This window comes from Amia ocellicauda, chromosome 10, assembly GCF_036373705.1.
Source record: "Amia ocellicauda isolate fAmiCal2 chromosome 10, fAmiCal2.hap1, whole genome shotgun sequence".
NCBI lineage: Eukaryota > Metazoa > Chordata > Actinopteri > Amiiformes > Amiidae > Amia > Amia ocellicauda.
The window spans coordinates 37,130,586-37,152,654 of NC_089859.1; the positions used below are offsets into that span (position 1 = coordinate 37,130,586).

The 22,069-nt window shown below is 39.8% G+C and overlaps 1 protein-coding gene across 1 annotated transcript; it reads left to right on the forward strand.

Annotated features, from left to right (window-relative positions):
- Positions 1 to 1,484: 1,484 nt before the first annotated feature.
- LOC136759642 (membrane-spanning 4-domains subfamily A member 4D) lies at positions 1,485 to 21,587 on the forward strand. Its single transcript, XM_066714615.1, has 6 exons — positions 1,485 to 1,637; positions 12,765 to 12,863; positions 13,141 to 13,197; positions 13,596 to 13,739; positions 14,310 to 14,426; positions 21,319 to 21,587. Exons 1-6 carry the CDS (start codon positions 1,485 to 1,487, stop codon positions 21,346 to 21,348), a joined length of 600 nt encoding a protein of 199 aa, XP_066570712.1. The 3' UTR covers positions 21,349 to 21,587.
- The last annotated feature ends 482 nt before the right edge of the window (positions 21,588 to 22,069 follow it).

The following is a 22,069-nucleotide window of genomic DNA, read 5'->3' on the forward strand; positions in this document are numbered from 1 at the left end:
GAGCACACATGGATGAAAAAGCAGTTCATGTTTGACGGTGGGGATGGTGTTCTTGGGGTCATAGGCAGCATTCCTCCTCCTCCAAACACGGCGAGTTGAGTTGATGCAAAGAGCTCGATTTTGGTCTCATCTGACCACAACACTTTCACCCAGTTCTCCTCTGAATCATTCAGATGTTCATTGGCAAACTTCAGACGGGCCTGTACATGTGCTTTCTTGAGCAGGGGGACCTTGCGGGCGCTGCAGGATTTCAGTCCTTCACAGTGTAGTGTGTTACCAATTGTTTTCTGGGTGACTATGGACCCAGCTGCCTTGAGATCATTAACAAGATCCTCCCGTGTAGTTCTGGGCTGATTCCTCACCATTCTCATGATCATTGAAACTCCACGAGGTGAGATCTTGCATGGAGCCCCATACTGAGGGAGACAGTTATTTTGTGTTTCTTCCATTTTCTTCCTTTTCACCAAGCTGTTTGGCGATGGTGTTGTAGCCCATTCCAGCCTTGTATAAGTCTACAATCTTGTCCCTGACATCCTTGGACAGCTCTTTGGTCTTGGCCATGGTGGAGAGTTTGGAATCTGATTGATTGATTGCTTCTGTGGACAGGTGTCTTTTATACAGGTAACGAGCTGAGATGAGAGCTGCTCCTAATCTCAGCTTGTTACCTGTATAAAAGACACCTGGGAGCCAGAAATCTTGTTGATTGATAGGGGATCAAATACTTATTTCCCTCATTAACATGCAAATCAATTTATAACTCTGGATTTTTTTTTTGTTATTCTGTCTCTCACTGTTAAAATACACCTACTATTAAAATTATAGACTGATCATTTCTTTGTCAGTGGGCAAACGTACAAAATCAGCAGGGGATCAAATACTTTTTTCCCTAACTGTATGAATACCGTAGGATAAACACATGAATATTTCATGCACTTCATCATGTTAATCACATGTATAACAGGGTTAGGGTTAGGTTTTAGGGTTAGGGTTAGGGTAAGTGTGGGTTAATGTGCTCAACATCAGAACTCAGATGATGTTCATGATGTATTGATGTTTAAATCCTATAGCATTCATATATTAATTAATGAGTTATACCGGTACCTAATATAAAGTGTTACCAAGATGTTGAATACTTATACAATTGAGAATCATCTGTTTATCTTTGAAAATCGAACTTATTAAAATAATATTAATATTTATTTTAGCTTTATCACTTTGGGGTAGATTGTGTTGATGCTAAATATAAAGTCCTATTTGAAAGCTTCAAGATTTGAAATCTTGGCAAAGGTATAGAAAACCATGATACAAGCAATCGCAAAATTACTGCAAAGTACATAGGCTACATAGTAAACTATGGAAATACCATGGGAAAACAACTAAAATACTTTGGTAAACATTACAGGTTAGACTAAGAGTTAAGTTATGTGGCACACTATAGATTAAAGGAATCTAACTCATTGCTTATTTTTTACCCCTTGCAGAAAATGGCTCTAACCTTCATATCAGATGACACCATGGTAATCACAATCCCTTTGCTAAACAATGCACAGGAAGGAGAAATGATGCCAGAGAAATTTCATTGTGTGTTTAAAGATGCCTACAAGGTTTTTCTAAAAGGGCAACCAAAGGCTTTAGGGGTAAGTCTATGTTCTGTCGTGTCATAGTAGCTATTATCAGATTATTATATTAATGAATACACAGTGAGAAAACCCATTAAAGTTACAAATAAAGGATTTGATGTATTTCTGAAAAATGTATTACATTTTTAAGGTGCAGTTTACATTATCCTCATGTCAAAATAAAGTCCACAACAAACCAGCTCTTTCACCAGCCAATCAAATATTAAAAACACAGTAGGCTGATGACAAGATTGCATTATGGGGGGACATTCTAATAGAAAATATATCCATTACACTTCGCCAGCGAGTTGAGATACACAGTATATTAATAACTCTGGCATTATTATAGCAGATACATTTACATCCCTGGAAACTAGAGACTTGGGGCTTTCAAATGAAACCAAGCATGATAAGATGTTGCTGTGTGGAGATATTGAAAGCAATGAAAAGCAAAGAGGGAAATAAAAATAAACACAGCTCTTGGAGCTAAAACTAATGTAAAGAGCTTTTTTCAATACTATAACAGCAAGAGGTCAATAAAGGAGTAAGTGAAACAGCTAAAGGCTAAAAATAGAAGTATCTTAGAAAACGAACAAGATGTTGCAAATGTTCTATATTAGTATTTCACAGAGGTTTTTGCAAAAGGAAAAACAGATAACAACATAAGAAAGTTTATAAACAAGAGGAGGCCATTTGACCCATAATGCTCGTTTGGTGCCCATTAATAACTAAGTGAGCCAAGGATCTTATCCAGTCTATTTTTTTAATGTTACCAAATTTTCAGCTTCAACCACATTGCTGGGGAGTTTGTTCCAGATTGTAACAACTTTCTGTGTGAAAAAGTGTCTCCTGTGTTCTGTCTTGAATGCCTTGAAGTCCAGTTTCCATTTGTGTTCCTGCTGATCTTGGAAAGCTCCTCTGGTTTGATGCGGTCAATGCCTTTCAAGATTTTGAAGACTTGAATCAAGTCCCCACGTAGTCATCTCTGTTTCAGAATGAAAAGGTTCAGTTCTCTCACTAGGACATTCCTTTCAAACCTGGAATAACTCTGGTTGCTCTCCTCTGAACTGCCTCTAGAGTAACGATATCTTTCAAGTGTGGAGCCCAGAACTGTACACAGTATTCCAGATGAGGTCTTACTAGTGCATTGTACAGTCTTAATATTACTTCCCTTGTTTTAAATTTTACACTTATGACAATATACCCTAGCATTTTGTTTGCCTTTTTTATTGCTTTCCCACATTGTTTGGATAAAGTGAGCAGTCCACATAGACTCCTAGGTCTTTCCCAAGCTTTACTTCTTCTAATTCTATTCCTCCCATTGTGTAATTATAGTGGACATTTTTATTACCTGCATGTAATACCTTGCACTTGTCCACATTGAATTTCATCTGCCAGGTGTTGGCCCACACCTGAATATTATCCAAGTCCCTTTGAATAACCTGTGCAGCCAAGATTGTATCTTCCGAGCCACCTAATTTAGTATCACCTGCAAATTTGAGAAGTTTGCTAACTATTCCAGTGTCAAGATCATTAATATAGATTAGAAAAAACATAGGCCCTAATACTGATCCGTGTGGAACTCCACTAACAACCTCACTCCAGGTAAATGCAACTCCTCTTATTGACACCTTCTGTTTCCTATACATCAACCAGTTCATAATCCATCTACATATATTACCCTGAATACCTACAGCTAGCAGCACAGTAAAGGGGGAAAGGTGATGATGATTAAGGGGGGCCCTGAGACTGGGAGGCCCTGCGCATCACGATCGCTCCTCCCCCTATCCATGCCGCAACTTTGAACTTGTACCGCACTTTAGCAGCAATCCTCCTTCCAGACCCTACCTTCCCAGCAGTCACCCCCATCCCCCCGGACCACATTCCGGGAGCAATCCTCCCCCTGGACCGCACTTCCAATTTTGGTGTAGAACCTTAACAAAAGCTTTCTGAAAATCTAAGTATATCATATCATATGCTTTCACATGATCTACAGCTGCAGTTGCATGTTCAATTTTTTTTAATAGATTAGTAAGACATGATCTGCCTCGTCTAAACCCATGTTGACTATCACCAAGAATATGGTTCCCATTAAGATGCACCTCTATTTTCTGTCTAATCATTTTTTCCAAAATTTTACAAGTGATACAGGTGAGACTGATTGGTCTGTAATTTCCTGGCTCCGTTTTATCCTCTATCTTGAGGATAAGTATGACATTTGCTGTCTTCCAGTCAGTTGGCACATCCCCAGTTCTAAGTGTCATTTGGAATATTTTAGTTAATCAGTCTATAAATAATTTCCCTAATTTCTTTAAGTACTGTTGGAAATATATCATCTGGCCCAGGTGATTTGTATGTTTTTAATTCTGCTAGTCCATTTAGTACTTCCTCCTCGTTTATCCTGATCACTCTTAGGGTTTGACTAGACTGATTGTTAAATCAGTAAACAAAATACTCTGCAAAATACTAATTTAGAACATTTGCCACATCTTGTTCGTTTTCTAAGCTACTTCCATTTTTAGCCTTTACCCATTTCACTTCCTCCTTTATTGACCTCTTGCTGTTGTAGTATTGAAAAAAGCTCTTTGCATTAGTTTGAGCTCCAAGATCTAGGTTTCTTTCTATTACTGTCTTTGCTTTCCTGATCCCTCTCTTAACATCTCTTTAGAGTTCTATATATTTTAAGTATTTTGTTTCATCTCTATCTTTTTGTATGCCCTATACAACATTTTACTTCTGTTGATATTGTTTTGCATACTTCTATTAAATGATTTTGGCCAATGTTGTTTGGTCCTTAATTGTTGGTACAAATTTCTCCTATTATTATTGTTATTATTATTATTATTATTATTATTATTATTATTATTATTATTATTATTATTATTATATTATTATAGCAGATGCCATTGTCCAGGGCAACTTATTAAATATAAGAGCAATACAAAGTGCAATACAGTGCATTTCAAGGCAAAATACATTTTATAAATTCAAATTTACACAAGTCTATACGAGACATACAGTAAACAAGTAGTTTAAATATAACCATCCATTTTCAACTGAATCTGTATCCATTGTACTCCAGTCTAACGCTTCTAAGTTCTGCCTCATACCTTCAAGGTTTGCTTTTCTAAAATTGTAGACCATTGTTTTAGACTTGGTCCTTGTTTTTTGAAAGTATACACTTTTTAGAAGTTTTAGAACACCTCAATTTTTCAAGTTTTTATTGAAATGTACGCAGTTTTATGTCTCAATGTACTCTGAAATTAAAACATAGAACAAATAAACAATTGGAATCGTTTTGTTTAACACAATTTTACCCCTTAAGCTGACAAACCCCTCTGGTACCCTTAAAAGGGCACCAAATCCATGTGCTTCTCTTTAATCCCATGTGTACTCTTCACTGTTGTGTTGTTTGCCAAGTGTTTGGTAGCCCATGAAAGCTGAGAAGCATTATCTGATGTGAGAAACTAGATTTTTATACCCCCCCTGCATTTACGCCCCCCCTCTGCATTCTGAAATGGGGGAGGTGGTGGGATACTCGGTCTGAGTAGGAATACAAAATCTCAGAAAATATTGACAATTATGACATTCTGAACCCAGTCTACTGATCAAAACAAACCATCCACGTTTTGGTAGAAGCAACACACACCCGTAGAGAGCTCAAAATGTCAAGATGGAAAACTCTGTTTACAGTGTACTAATACACAACGATTTTACATAATTGGATCTGAACTTCTCTTTGATAGAATAATATATACTGGATTAATTGTTATGTTGTTCTAAACTAAACAGGTCTATTTACAAAGAAATCCAATTGAAACTGAGTGATCTGTGACTGTCTGAATGAGACCCCCCGGAGCAGACTGCGCATTTACCCCCTGGGCTCTGAATGACAGGGGAAACTGTAAATCGGATATGTTTGAGAATGAAACGTGCTGGTAGCCAAGAGACTAAGCTTTCAAACAATGTGTGCATTGTAGGAATACAGTGTAACTTCTATGCACAGAAGCTGTGCGTAACACTGCCAAATAATGCTTAAGAGGGTGCAGTAATACAATATATGTACGAAATATATGTATGAAATGTACATTATATTTCAGTTTTTGGTAACAAACTTTTTTTTTTAACCTCTGGCAGTTTACCGCTTACCTTTGTACCATTTCAGGTTATGGACTTGAACTGCTTAAATTTCAATAAAACTGGAAAAATTGGGGTGTTCTAAAACTTTTGACAGGTAGTGTACCTCAAAGCTAACCATGCGACATGCAGTCCTGATTACACTGTACAATTCAACATGTCTCTGACTCACTGAGTTGGGTGGTCTGTAACACACTCCTACCACTAGCTAACTGATACTCTTTTATTCAAAAGTTTAACCCACAGAGATTCCGTTTCATTTGCAGGATCATTTGAGTTCTTCTGCCTCAATGTCAGTTCTGACATATAATGCTACCCCACCACCTCTTTGATTAAACTGTGTGTATCCTTTCAACTTGTATTTATCCCCATAATTTTCTGTAAGCCATGTTTCTGTCACTCCTACAACATCATAGTCACACACCAGCACTGTGGCTTCTAGATCTAACATCTTGTTCCTTATACTTGTAGCGTAAGGTACACTTACAAATTTCAGTTAAAGAAGTGAATTTAAGTATCACCTTATCAAGAATCCTAGAATCTTGTAGAATTCAATTTCTGCAATAATTGGATGCAGACACCAATTCCAAAGATATAAATTCTCAAATTTATTAAAAACAAAGATAAAATGTAGCACCACACTAGTTATACAAAAAGGGAAAAACTAATTAAAATTCACTCAAGATCAACATATCAAAGACAAATCACTTCCGTGACCAAATCAAAGACCATGGAAAACATGTGATAACAAACAAAACCTTACACAAAATTACAAACACATTGACTACACTACCAGTTAGTAAGACGAAGGTGAGTCTCTCATTAGTATTGTTAGTCGGACATTAAATAACTAATGCAGGTTAGTATTTAAGTCAAATAACTTATCATTATATATATATATATATATATATACATACAGTGAGGGAAAAAAGTATTTGATCCCCTGCTGATTTTGTATGTTTGCCCACTGACAAAGAAATGATCAGTCTATAATTTTAATAGTAGGTGTATTTTAACAGTGAGAGACAGAATAACAACACAAAAATCCAGAAAAACGCATTTCAAAAAAGTTATAAATTGATTTGCATGTTAATGAGGGAAATAAGTATTTGATCCCCTATCAATCAACAAGATTTCTGGCTCCCAGGTGTCTTTTATACAGGTAACGAGCTGAGATTAGGAGCACTCTCTTAAAGGGAGTGCTCCTAATCTCAGCTCGTTACCTGTATAAAAGACACCTGTCCACAGAAGCAATCAATCAATCAGATTCCAAACTCTCCACCATGGCCAAGACCAAAGAGCTGTCCAAGGATGTCAGGGACAAGATTGTAGACCTACACAAGGCTGGAATGGGCTACAAGACCATCGCCAAACAGCTTGGTGAAAAGGTGACAACAGTTGGTGCGATTATTCGCAAATGGAAGAAACACAAAATAACTGTCTCCCTCAGTATGGGGCTCCATGCAAGATCTCACCTCGTGGAGTTTCAATGATCATGAGAATGGTGAGGAATCAGCCCAGAACTACACGGGAGGATCTTGTTAATGATCTCAAGGCAGCTGGGTCCATAGTCACCCAGAAAACAATTGGTAACACACTACACTGTGAAGGACTGAAATCCTGCAGCGCCCGCAAGGTCCCCCTGCTCAAGAAAGCACATGTACAGGCCCGTCTGAAGTTTGCCAATGAACATCTGAATGATTCAGAGGAGAACTGGGTGAAAGTGTTGTGGTCAGATGAGACCAAAATCGAGCTCTTTGCATCAACTCAACTCGCCGTGTTTGGAGGAGGAGGAATGCTGCCTATGACCCCAAGAACACCATCCCCACCGTCAAACATGAACTGCTTTTTCATCCATGTGTGCTCTAATCTGTTTTGGCTTTAGGTTAGCTGGGGCATTGCTGCGCGTTTATAGTTCAGCGATGGACAACACGAGTGACTTGATCGGGCGACAATCGCTGGACAGCTCGCCGTCGCTGAGTTTGTGGTTGGGCGACGGTCGGGCGACGGAGTGTGAACCGGCCTTTATGCAGAGCTATACCATATGGAATATGGCAGCCATATGTCACATGCCATGGCGTCCATCTTGGATGTAATCCCAAGTTTGAATAATGTTCAAACATCTTCTTCTCTGAAACCGCAAGTCTGATTGATGTGAAGTTTTGTACACATGCCCTTGGCTAGGTCCTTCATCAGATTTGTTAATGGCAATATGATTGATGAAACAAGATGGCCGCTATGAGCCAATCAATTTTCAGCAATGGTTTAATTGCATAAGATGTCATAAACTTTAGTTCTGAACTATATTACAATGTGTTAGACTCGATGGTACTGTGTAGATGTGTACTTGGCCCCCTGCATTGCTGCTTGCAGCTATATTTATTATTATAGTATAATTACTACTGTAATTGTTGGGTTTTTAGGCTTCCATGTACGAAGTGCCCCTCAAATGCCCCTAAAACACTCATACTTGCCAGTGTTTGGACCAATGAAAAAAAATGTATGTGCCACGTCAGACATTCCACATTTCCTGCACACTGGAATATAGTACACACATGAAACTCTGCACATATGTTTATGCCTATGCCTTGAACATAAAACCAGATAATTAAGTTTGTGGGTTACACGGTTAAGCCGCAATTTTTTTTTATTTAACACGTGTCCATGAATATGAAAACGGCTACTGCTCCGGAACTCTAAAGCCCAGTGCCCTGAAACTTTGTATATCTTACATAGATACTGCTATCTATCAAATCTGCAAGAGGCAAATGACTGTGTGCAAAAACATGGCAGTAACAAGCAAATTACTGTGCACATATGCAAAATACATGTATTTATAAAAGCATGAAATTTGACCCCAGAAAAATCTCATAAGCCAAACTTGGTACTTGGCTAAGGGGACAGGACAACTGCACCGCATCAAAGGGATGATGGATGGGGCCATGTACCGTCAAATCTTTGGTGAGAACCTCCTTCCCTCAGCCAGGGCATTGAAAATGGGTCGTGGATGGGTATTCCAGCATGACAATGACCCAAAACACACAGCCAAGGCAACAAAGGAGTGGCTCAAGAAGAAGCACATTAAGGTCCTGGAGTGGCCTAGCCAGTCTCCAGACCTTAATCCCATAGAAAATCTGTGGAGGGAGCTGAAGGTTCGAGTTGCCAAACGTCAGCCTCGAAACCTTAATGACTTGGAGAGGATCTGCAAAGAGGAGTGGGACAAAATCCCTCCTGAGATGTGTGCAAACCTGGTGGCCAACTACAAGAAATGTCTGACCTCTGTGATTGCCAACAAGGGCTTTGCCACCAAGTACTAAGTCGAAGGGGTCAAATACTTATTTCCCTCATTAACATGCAAATCAATTTATAACTTTTTTGAAATGCATTTTTCTGGATTTTTTTGTTGTTATTCTGTCTCTCCCAGTTAAAATACACCATTAAAATTATAGACTGATCATTTCTTTGTCAGTGGACAAACTTACAAAATCAGCAGGGGATCAAATACTTTTTTCCCTCACTGTATATATCAGTCTCATTTACGTTTGGGTGCCGAGAAAGAAAAACATTTCTTGTTACCACAATTCTCCCTAATTGATTAATGTTCAATGATTAAGGATAAGCAGGGCCACCTATAATCTAGTGTCTATTAACGTGTGTCAATTTCTGACTAAACAGTTAAACAGGAATGAGAAGATATTTCTCGGCATTGACAGATTTTATTTCTAAAATTGTCAAACAAAACAGTTTAATGCAGCACTCATTTATATTTAAGAAAATACTAAATGATATTACACATTCTAAAATGTATGACTCACAGAATAACATTTCTAATTGATTTCTCAAATGTCATGAATAATAAACTCTGAATTGTTAAACTTATCTGAACTTCGTCGCAGAGAGGCCTCTCTGTCTTTGGGCTCAAATAAAAACACACGGCACAAGGTCCGTGTGGTTTGGAACAAAGGCAGTCTGGTTCGGCTTTGTCCAATAACTTCCACTTCAGTCAATGCACCTGGAAGTTAGGGTTTCACAAAAGTAGAGTCTTTTCCAAACAGATTTTCCACTGGTTTGAAGGCTCCAAGGTTGTGCACAGGATGTCTTCTTGGCAAGCAGGGTTTTCCACCGTAGTTACTTGAAGACAAAGTCTTTGAGGAAAGCAGGGCCCTGTTAGTTTCCAAGGGTCAAGTTTCTTAAGACTCAATAGCTATTTAAATGACTGAACACTTTCGTATTGCAGTCGACTTGTCCAGCTGTAAAACTCTACTGATCAGATGGGTACAGGCAGGCATGTGCAGTTTCTAAAGTTCTTTACTTAATAAAGTTCTTTAAAGAATTCTTCATACGGCTCAATCTCCTTCTCCCAGTTCAACTATTCTGTTGCCGGCAAAGACTTAGTTGGTTTCCAGTTCCGTTTCTTGCTACAGAGCTACAGGTTGAGCTGTGGCATTGAGTTACTGGTTCAGGTGAGAGAGAGAGAAAGAGAGATGCCATGCACTACCCTTTATACGCCTGTCAGATCAATAGATGATTGGTTCTTGAGTTTGTGAGATTGGATTTCGGTTTCAGCCCCCAGTGTCCTATTGGAGGACGCTCGATTTATGACTGATGTCAATCCATGCCATCTTTTGGAAATGCCGGTTGGCCTGGGTTCGTAGCTCTGTTTCGGGATTTCTGCTCTCGCCTGCTTCAAAGGGTTTTTATTACCTCCAGGCCCTATTCCCCAGACATTTTCACAGAAGGGATTCCAAGCCATTTGGCCCATTCTCGGTGCCATCCTCCCAAGGATGCTCTATCAAAAGACACCCCCCCCTTAACGCTACATACTCCTGGCATTGAGGTACAAACATTTCAGGACTTTCCTACTATAAGTCTCCCTTTGTTTTTTTCCTTAGTGGGACATCTCCCATTGTCAGAGCTCCCTGCCCCCCTGGTCCCTGCCACAGGTTAACAATAAGTCCATTCAAACTCTAAGAGATATCTGGATAAATGAGGAGGAGGTACAAAAGAGACTAGCAGAATTTAACACAAACAAATCACCTGGGCCAGGTGGTATATTTCCAACAGTAATTGAGGGAAATTAGGGAACTTATTTATAGGCTGCTAACTTAAATATTCCTATTGGCACTTAGAACAGGGGATGTGCCAATTGATTGGAAAACTGCAAATGTCATGCCTATTCACTAGAAAGGGGACACAACTGAGACAGGAAATTACAGACCAATCAGTGTCACCTGTATTACTTAGACAAATATTAGAAAAAAATATTAGACAGAAAATAGAGGGGCATCTTAATGAAAACCATATTCTTGGTGATAGTCAACATGGGTTTAGATGATGCAGATTATGTCTTTGGAACATGCAACTACAGCTGTAGATCACGTCAAAGCATATGATATGATGTACTTAGAAAGCTTTTTACAAGATTCTGCACCAAAGACTGATCCTTAAATTGGAAGCTGTAGGTATTCAGGGTAATGTAAGTAGATGGATTATGAACTGGTTGATGTATAGGAAACAGAGAGTGTCGATAAGAGGAGTTGCTTCTAACTGGAGTGAGGTTATTAGTGGAGTTCCACATGGATCAGTATTAGGACCTGTGCTTTTTCTAATCTATATTAATGATCTGAACTCTGGGATAGTTAGCAAAGGGAATGCCGCGAGGGAATGTCATACTTGGAGAGAGGGAACTGAACCTTTTCACCCTTGAACAGAGAAGACTACTTGGGGACTTAATTCAAGTCTTAAAAATCAAATTTCATGCTTTAAGAAATACACATATTTTGCATAGGTGCACAGCCATTTGCTTGTGTCTGCCATGTTTTTGCATGCAGTCACTTGCCTCTTGTAGATTTGATAGATAGCAATATCTATGCAAGATAGGCAAAGCTTCAGGGCACTGGGCATTAGAGTTCCGGAGCAGTAGCTGTTTTCATATTTGCATGCAGACACATGTTAAATCCAACATTGCGGCTTAACCGTGTACCCCACAAACTTAATTCTCTGGTTTTATGTTCTAGGGATAGGCATAAAGCACATCTGCAGAGTTTCATGTGTGTACTGTATTCCAGTGTGCAGGAAATGTGTAATGTATCTGACATGGCACATACGTTTTTTTTCATTGGCCCATGGCACCCATGTTATTCACTGGGGAAACTCGCCTTTAATAGCCTTGGTAGGACTCTGTATAAGTGTCGTGCATGCCAGTTTGTGTCACAGTGAGTATAAGTGGCATGGAGTAGAAGGACCCATAGTTTGAATCAGAGAACGCAACATGGCGGACAAAGCGTGTGTCTGAGCAACTTCTGAGGAACAAGCATAATAGTTGGGCAAAAGGTATGAATGAGTATGAAGTGGCATATGCCAGTTGGTTTTGGAGAATTATATTTTGGTGGCATTTCACAATTGTGCCACTAAACGCAATATGGCGGCAACAGCATGTGACCACCAAGTGCAGTTTTCATTGCATTTGTAGGTATAGTGGTTTCTACAACACCTGTGAGTTTCGTTAGTTTTCAGGCATGTATGAGCGTTTTAGGGATATTTGAAAGTTTCAGGTTTTCTGCATTCAAAATGCAGAATGAAATTTCCTTGTCCTTTGGTCATCATTTCTGGGGGGGTCACTGGGGTGGCCAGCCTCATTTCAAGGAGGACACGCCCCTGATAAAACAACAGGTTTTATAAAAAAAAATGCAGGGCAACAACCTTAAAGCCTTAAAGTTAAGATATTTTGTAATAGAAAGAATCTATACTGTGTCAGAAGAGGTCGAAAGAGTAAAAGAGAAACACAGTCAGCTTTAAAAGTCTAGAAATGTAGTTGCAAATGGAGTGTAAAGTGTTTAAATATTGGAAAATAAATTTGTAGTTAGTTTCGATTAGAAGTATTTGTTACCCATTCCAGATTTAGACACAAATCTAATGAAAATCTTGTCATAATGAATTCCATTTAGATAGTTCTTTATTTTAAAGTATTTTTGAAGACATCAATGATACTTTTCTTTTTATTTTCAGACTGCTCAAATAGTTATTGGACTACTGAACATCAGTCTTGGCCTGTTATTGTTTCAGCATTCTTATACTACTGCAGTATTTACTCTGCCTAGTATTCTGGTAAGATTTTTTTACATTACATGTAAGACATTTCTTACTTACTGCTTACCCTGGGTGAGTTGTAAGGCCCAAGACCACAGGTCAATGTCTTTTTTTATTATTATTATTTTTTTTTTATTTCTTGGCAGACACCCTTATCCAGGGCAACTTACAAAATAAGTGCAATACAAATTTTAAAGCTAATCCAAGCAATTAATTAACCCAAGACATTTTAACACCATGTAAACGATTTGTTAGTTTAAACAGAGTATCTAACTTTTTCCATGTTCCTTTCAAGTTCATTGTTGCTGGACTTCTATCGTATGCAGCAGGAACCTCCCCGAACATGTGTTTAGTGAGTATATATTAATGTCCCTATTCAGTAGCCAAAATAGTTGGTTTATAATAATAATCATAATCATCATAGTAGTACAATTCCATTGTTGAAGAAGTTGTTTTCGCATCACAATTTTATGTTCAGTACAGTACCACAAAATGTAGTAGTGCTAGTGATTTGATCAATGCAGAGCAAAATTTTTTTTACCAAACATTCTCCATCCTTAGGTGTCTTTTGAAAGTTAAATTTTCCATGTTACATGTATTACTCCTAGCTTCCAAACATTTGTCTTTATTGTAATCTTTCATAAAACTGTAAACTATAAAGGTACCATGTGAAACTCAAGGAAACACTCTGTCTGCCTCTGTCTTTTGTTATAATGTCTTTATTTATTTATTTTCCTCTCACATTTCCAGGCAAAGGCATCATTTGTCATGAACCTTTTCAGTTTATTTTGGGCAACAGCAGCTTTTGTATTCTTCATAAGTACAGTTACCAATATCCAACATATCGTTCACTGTCAAAATTCATTAGAAATTGACTGTGAAAACCTACACAAAGTAAGTATTGATTCAATACAAGCAGGAAGATGTAAATGTAAAAAAATGACTTTTTACAACTTTTCTGTTGGTTGTCTGAACCCACTTACAATTTCATCAAATGCTGTATATCACTGGAAATGCCATTTTAGAACATCAGGTAAGGGTGTCTTGGTAGACTTAGCAGATATATTCAATCTCTTAAAGTGATGGAAGCCATTATTGTGATTTTTAAGTGAACTGTTTTTGAAAAAGTAACTATGGAAATAATGTAGTTTGTTTCATTCTTTCCAATAGCTGGCAGGCTAGGGGATTTTGAGTCACTGTGCTTCTTTTAAAAAGGAAGTTCTTCATTAATCCATTTCTGTTTAGTGTTAATATATAGGCACATAGGGAACCTACTTATCAGGGCTGCCAGTGGTCTGTTATGCTTTAAGACAATGTCTGATAATCATTTTATTTTATTTAACTAAACATTTAAACATAATAATTATAATAATTATAATTATATTATAATATGGTGATAGTTTGCTCCAGTATAAAACTGATATGATCTTTACAATGTTTAAAATTGACATTGTTTCCTTTAAGCCAATCACAGGAATAGAAGCAGTGACTGCTGTCCTCCTCATCCTGGAGCTGGTTATTAGCTTGGTATTACTGCACTGGGAAAGCAAGGCAGTGTGCCGTCAGCACTTCAATGTCCTGGTAGTGTATATTTTTAATGCTTGTGTTAATTGCATGGATGGAAAGGGTAATAGTTATTATTTAACAATTTTAAACATGATTTATTCAAACATATAAGGAACTGATTTTTCAAGGAGAAAAGGACTATTCAAATATTAAAAAGGATGCTAGTATTTGATTATTTGTGAGAGTAGTTGAATTTTGGGGGGGAAAAAGTGTCAGTGTATTTAAAAAAATGTAAAACCTTTGTCTAAATTTCAAATCACATGATTCCTTTTTCACTATCCCCCGCCCCCCTCCCCTACTCTCACATGGTACCGCTGGAACTAGGTTGACAAACAGGCCATAATATATCGGATTGCATGCATACTATATTGGTTCACAACTTTGCACAAAGGGAAATTAAGCGGAAGCAGCAGTGCGAGATTTGTCCTCAACCAGAATGTTACTGAATAACTTAACCATGCCAACTGAGCAAGACATTACAGATTACTTTTCATGTATTGATTACACCATGTCCATGGTGTTTCCTCCTTGACGGGAAACACTTGGGCAGACCGAAGCAGATGTTCAGGGAGACAGTGGACCTGAGCATCGAGCTTTCAGCGAAGGCTAAGCAGACAGCCTCGAAGTATGCTGACCTGCAGCTCAAGAAGCCACAGCAATGCCACTATCTCTACCCACAGTTCCAGGGGAGGCAGTGAGTTCCAGGGGAGGCAGTGGGCGAGGTCAAAACGGCCCCAGCAGTCGCAGGACTCCTGGGTGCAAATGACAATGAGCCACAGATACGATCTCCAATTCCACTCTGCCCCCCACCCCTTCAGGGGGGTGCTAACAGGACAATCTCCAATCAATAAGGGCAATACACCTATCAGGTATGTCCAACAATGTAGTGGATCTCTTCTCTCACAGAGGGCCGGACAGCTTGGAGTGGAGGTTGCATTCATGGTGGAGCAGATCTGGGAGAGGCTGGGACGAGCTCGAGTTGTCCTCTTTGCTACTCAGGAAACGACTCACTGCCCAAAGTGTTCTCCCTGAAGATGGAAGGAGGCCCCCTGGGTGTAGACACCTTCGCTCACCCATGACCACAAGAACTACTATATGCCTTCCCCCCACTGCCACTTCTTCCACCGACACTGGAGAACATTTGCCAGGAAGGAACCCAAGTCCTCCTGGTCGCCCCCCGGCGGCTGAGACAACTGTGGTTTGCAACACTGGTGCAGATGCTCAACGCAGAACCCTGGTAGCTCTCGTTACAAAAGGACCAGCTGAGTCAAGTGGGCGGACTCCTGTGGCACCCCAACCCAGCATAGCTGCAGCTGTGGGTTTGGCCCCTGAAAGGCTCTGTTTGATGTCACTGGGACTGATGGAGAGCATTGTGAAGACACTACAATCAGCTAGAGCCCCCTCTACCAGAGCCCAATATGCATATAACTGGTGCCTGGCCAGACATGTGGATCCGGTGTCCTGCCCCATGATGACAATCCTATGCTTCCTGCAACAGCTGCTGGAGGAAGGGAAATCTGCATCCACTCTGAAGGTCTATCTGGCTGCTATATCAGCTTGCCACGATAAGATCGACAATGCCTCCCCAGGAGACCTCTTCCTAGCTTCCCAATTCCTGAAAGGGGTGAGACCGTTGAGACTACCATTGAAAGGCACAATTCTAGCCTGGGACTTGGAACTAGTGCTTCAAGGGCTTAGTTGAGCTCCCTTTTAGCCCATTTCCACAACAGAGCTCTACTTTCTCTTTCTTAAGGTTTCCTTCCTTTTAGTGATTACTTCGGCAAAGAGAATCAATTAAATTCATGTCTTGTCTGTAGATAAAGCCTTCTCAGGAAGCAACGACAGGGTCACACTGAGGACAAACCCAGCCTTCCTACCTATTCGCAAGGTTCTACTGCCTGAATGTTGCAGACCAGGTGCACCCCATGCTGGTCACTGAAGTCCTATAGGCAGCTGAATCAGGTATCGTGACTTTGCAACAGCTCTGGTATAGTCTTCCCATTCGGTAATGGCTGTCTTTCAACTAGAAAGGGAATGTTAGGTTATTATCATAACCCTGGTTCCCTGAAAAAGAAAGACAGCCATTACCCTTTTGGGGTCATTCGGTCAGATGACCTTCTGAGCGAAGAAATGGCAGGTTGGAACTGGCAGGAGGAGACTTTTTATGCAGATGCCGGGGGTGGGACTTCCTCCTACCAGCAGGGACCCTACAGGGCAGCTTTGGTACATGTTTTCATGATTGACAGTTCAGAAGGCTCTTCCCATTCGGTAATGGCTGTCTTTCTTTTTCAGGGAACCAGGGTTATGATAATAACCTAATCATATTGTACACACACAAACCAATATAGTATGCACGCAAACCAATATAGTATACACACAAACCAATATAGTATTCAAGCAAAATTATCCAATATATTACACAAGCAAACCAATAGTACGCACACAAACCAATATAGTACACACACAGACTAATATAGTATGCATGAAAACCAATTTATTATGGCCTGTTTGGCCCCCCATATAGTATGACCATACTTCCTGGCCGGTGTCCCGAAAATTCTCTCAAAATCGTTTAAATGTCCCGTTATTTAGCTTTCCCTCATTTAGACTCACTTCAAAATCTTATAACTTTTAAAATACACAAGGCATCTTCTTATGTGTTTGATAACATTAAGAAGGGAATATTTATTACCCAATTCCTTAGCTGACACCATTATCCAGGGTGACTGACAACTGCTGCAACATATCACATTATTTTTATATTTGTACCCATTTATATAGCTGGGTATTTACTGGAGCAATCTAGGTAAAGTACCTTGCTCAAGTGTACAACAGCAGTGCCCCCACCTGGGGATTGAGCCCACAACCCTCCACTCCAGAATCCAGAACCCTAACTACTCTACACTAGAGGTCTTCACGGGTCTGAAAATGTGTGCCCGAACCCAAAGAGACCCGGAAATGTGCTATCCAGAACTGACCCAGACCCGTCTATTATTTGAATGTTTGGACCTGGACCCGTGCAGAACCGAGAAATGCCGTAAATGTACTCCCCGGAACTGACTCAGACCCGTCTATTATTTGAAATCTGGACCCGGACCCGGCCGGGACACACAGACCCGATTGAACCTAATTGGCACAGATCCCACAGCTAATTGCTATTAACAAGTTAATTTACAAGTTGTGAAAATAAAACTTTGTGTCTTACCTAATGTAACGTTAGTAACCTTCTCTCCTGCACCTGACTGTGACGCATACAATCCATCCTTGCCAAGAAAGTTGGTAAAATAACATCCATGTTGTTCCTCTCTTGCGGATTGAAAGAGCATATATAATCCACTCATTATTTCAGCTTCAAATGTCCACTTGCTGTCACGGTGGCGGATGACAAACGTGACTTTGCAGCTTTTCAGTTTTTTTGTATCTCGCTTAATACGATAACTTCCACTGTTTGCCCTTTTGGACTATAATAACGACTGCTCGTTCAGTGCCACGGCCGCTGACGTTAGCATTACTAATTTGCAGTCATCTGTGCTCTCTGAGACGTGTCTGCCATAGATTTTAGATATACAAAGCGAGCGAACTCCAACCACAATATCTCACAAATCGCGCCAACACCAATAATGCACTTCGGTTTACGTCATCCGTCAAACACCGATATGGCGGAATAAGTCCCGCCTTCTAAATAAAAGAGCCAATCGTCTATTGGTAAAGTCATCGCATCATTCGGGTATTACACACAATGTTAAACAGACTCAGGGCCCGAAGTACAAGAATGGGACCCGACCCGGCTGACTGTTTAAAATATGGACCCGAACCCATACGGGTCTCGGGTCGGGTCCCGGGTCCTCTGGGTTCGGGTGGACCCGTGAAGACCTCTACTCCACGCTGCTGCCCAATTTTAATCAAATTGGTAAACCCTAAATACCGTTAACTATATGTAGTAGGACAATGCTACTACATTTGCTGACAACATTTACAAAACAGTGTGCATGCTTCAGAATTGTGTGTCCACAGACAAGTCCAGCTGCTTGTGAAACAAATGACAGGCAGATGTTTCTTAAATTTACGGACTGCAGAAATAAACCACTATCTTGAAAAATGTGCAATAGATCTATTGACAATGGTAACAGGACAAGTTTTTTTTTATTTTTATTTTTTTTAATGAATCCCATACAAAATAGTCAATGCTGCACACAATGTTATGGATGTTTGATTAATTAATTTATTAACAGTTATTGTAATTGATTAAGCTTATGTGGAGGTTATCCAAGAAAACATGCTAACACTGAATTTGTGAAAAACTGTTTGAGTAAGTTATGGATCCCAGAGTGTTGTAGGCATATTCATAATTCTTTATAAATGTATTGGTTGTTCTTAAGAATACGTTCTGCCAAGTTAGTTACAACCAGATAGCTACATTTCTCTACGACTCTATATTTTATTCTGATATGCTAACACACATGGATATGCTATGCTGATATGCTACACAGGACAGATTAAAGCAACCAGTGGCGCCCACGGCCACCCTGATACAATCGGTGCCCCCCCACTGGCCCCCCTCACAAGTCGCATATGCGTAACATGCTTCTGAATATGCATAATATGCTTCTATCTGATATTTTACATTAGGTACTATTCATTTAAATCAATAATGTATATTTTTCATAATAGTTCATGTGAAAGAAAATAACAAATGCATAGCCAATCAGCTGCTTTTGACCATCCGTCACTGCGTCACACCCTGACCCCTGTCACCCCTCCCCCAGCCTGCTGCTGCACAGTGCACTGCCAGATGACAGTCTGCCTCATGGAAATGGACAACTAGATTATTAAGCTAACATGTATACACAGGATTGTTGTAGAACTCAAAATGTTAATTGTACCGGTATTAGTCTGCACATCAGATAATTCGTTACATTAACTGTAAAATAAAAAAACAAAAAATATCAGTATGTGATTCCTTAACTCTCATATTGACAGTTTCCAACTCACCTATATACTACAACAGCATAATAGAATTCCTGAAATTCAGTAATGGCTTTTGGTTTTGGTGTGCCGCCCCAAGATTTTCAGTGGCCCCCCCTATGAAAAATTTCTGGGGGCACCACTGAAAGCAACACAAATGCAGTTTCATTCTCCCGTAGAGAAATAATAATGGAAATTAATATAAATTATCACGATACAGGGAAGTCATACACATTTGTTATTTTTGTAAATGTGCTGCTCACAAAAGAAAGAAACTAGATGAACATCTCAATGTTAAAGTCAAATCAGTTAAAATTAGATATTCAGTGAAAATCAAATCCCTAGAAGGAAAATTACAGACTGACCTACAATTTTGTGGGGGGATCAAAAGAAAGAAAAGGTTTGTCTACAAGCCATCAGAGACAGGTAAGATACAGAATAAAAAACATTTCCTGAAGAATGTAACAAAATTACATTGCTACATTTTAAAAACAACTTTCCCATCCCACTGCATTAAGAGTTACTGGTTGCATAATGTATATACAACACAGTTTACATTCAGAACATTAGAAATTAAGATGTTTGTCCATTCTCAAGGCTTCAACTACAAATTAAATTATGTAGGCCACTGATTCTGTACACTTCTACCCACTCCACTATGGCCTATTTCTCACTGCTCTAGGAGAACAAGACAAAACAATGTATTATGTACTCTGATTTGGGAGCCCCAAGTTTGCTTTTTAGTGCAATTCTAAATTCTAGTAATATACACTACTCAAAAAAATGACCTCCAGCGGGCTACTGGTGTGCATGTTTCTGACCAAACTGTCAGAAACAGATACCATGAGGGTGGCATGAGGACCCGACGTCCTCTCGTGGGACCTGTGCTCACAGCCCAGCACCGTGCAGCTCAATTGGCATTCACCAGAACACCAGAATTGGCAGGTCCGCCATTGGCGCCCTGTTCTCTTCACAGATGAGAGCAGGTTCACAACTGAGCACATGTGACAGACGTGAAAGAGTCTGGAGATGCCGTAGTGAATGTTAAACTGCCTGCAGCATCATCCAGCATGACCGGTTTGGCGGTGGGTCAGTGATGTCTGGGGAGGCATATCCTTGGAGGGTCGCACAGACCTCCACATGCTAGCCAACGGTACCCTGACTTTAGGTACCGGGATGAAATCCTCAGAGCCATCGTCAGACCTTACACTAGTGCACTGGGTTCCTTCTGGTGCAGGACAATGCCCGGCCTCATGTGGCCAGAGTGTGTAGGCAGTTCCTGGATGATGAAGGCATTGGTGCCATTGACTGGCCATCATGTTCCCCAGACCTGAATCAAATTGAGAACCTTTGGGACGTTATGTATCAGTGCATCAGATGCCGCCAAGTAGCGCCCAGACTGTCCAGGAGCTCACTGATGCCCTGATTCAGGTCTGGGAGGAGATCCCCCAGGACACCATCTGCCATCTCATCAGGAGCATGCCCAGCCATTGTCAGGAGTGCAAACAGGCACATGGGGGCCATACACACTACTGAGTCACATTATGAGTTGCCGTGATGAAATTCACGCAAGTTGGAACAGCCTGTGATTTCAATTGTTTACTTTGATTTTTGGTGTGAGTTTGAATCCAGTCCTCAATCGGTTGGTAATTTTGGTTTCCATTGACCATTGTTATGTCATTTTATTCTCAACGAATTACACAATGTACAGTAAAGATTTTGATCTTTAATATATTTCTTTCATCGAGATCCAATCTATGATTTATGTGTTCCCTTAATTTGTTTGAGCAGTGTAGCTATCCATGTGTTCTCCAAACAAAAAATAATTTAACTTTACCAACATCAGAATTAACACACAGTAGAGCAGAGAGTGTTCATTTACTGAATGAAATTGTACCCAGCATGCTTGAGCTGTTAAACATGTGTCCTTTTTATTTTTCAGCCCATGATTAATCTGAAGCAAGAAGTCTGAACTGGATATATCACCTCCTCAACTCCTTAATGAATTGTATTAGTCTCACACATGTACAACAGTACTGTGCTTATATATATATATATATATATATATATATATATATATATATATATATATATATATACACTCACCTAAAGGATTATTAGGAATACCTGTTCAATTTCTCATTAATGCAATTATCTAATCAACCAATCACATGGCAGTTGCTTCAATGCATTTAGGGGTGTGGTCCTGGTCAAGACAATCTCCTGAACTCCAAACTGAATGTCTGAATGGGAAAGAAAGGTGATTTAAGCAATTTTGAGCGTGGCATGGTTGTTGGTGCCAGACAGGCCGGTCTGAGTATTTCACAATCTGCTCAGTTACTGGGATTTTCACGCACAACCATTTCTAGGGTTTACAAAGAATGGTGTGAAAAGGGAAAAACATCCAGTATGCGGCAGTCCTGTGGGTGAAAATGCCTTGTTGATGCTAGAGGTCAGAGGAGAATGGGCCGACTGATTCAAGCTGATAGAAGAGCAACTTTGACTGAAATAACCACTCGTTACAACCGAGGTATGCAGCAAAGCATTTGTGAAGCCACAACACGTATAACCTTGAGGCGGATGTGCTACAACAGCAGACGACCCCACCGGGTACCACTCATCTCCACTACAAATAGGAAAAAGAGGCTACAATTTGCAAAAGCTCACCAAAATTGGACAGTTGAAGACTGGAA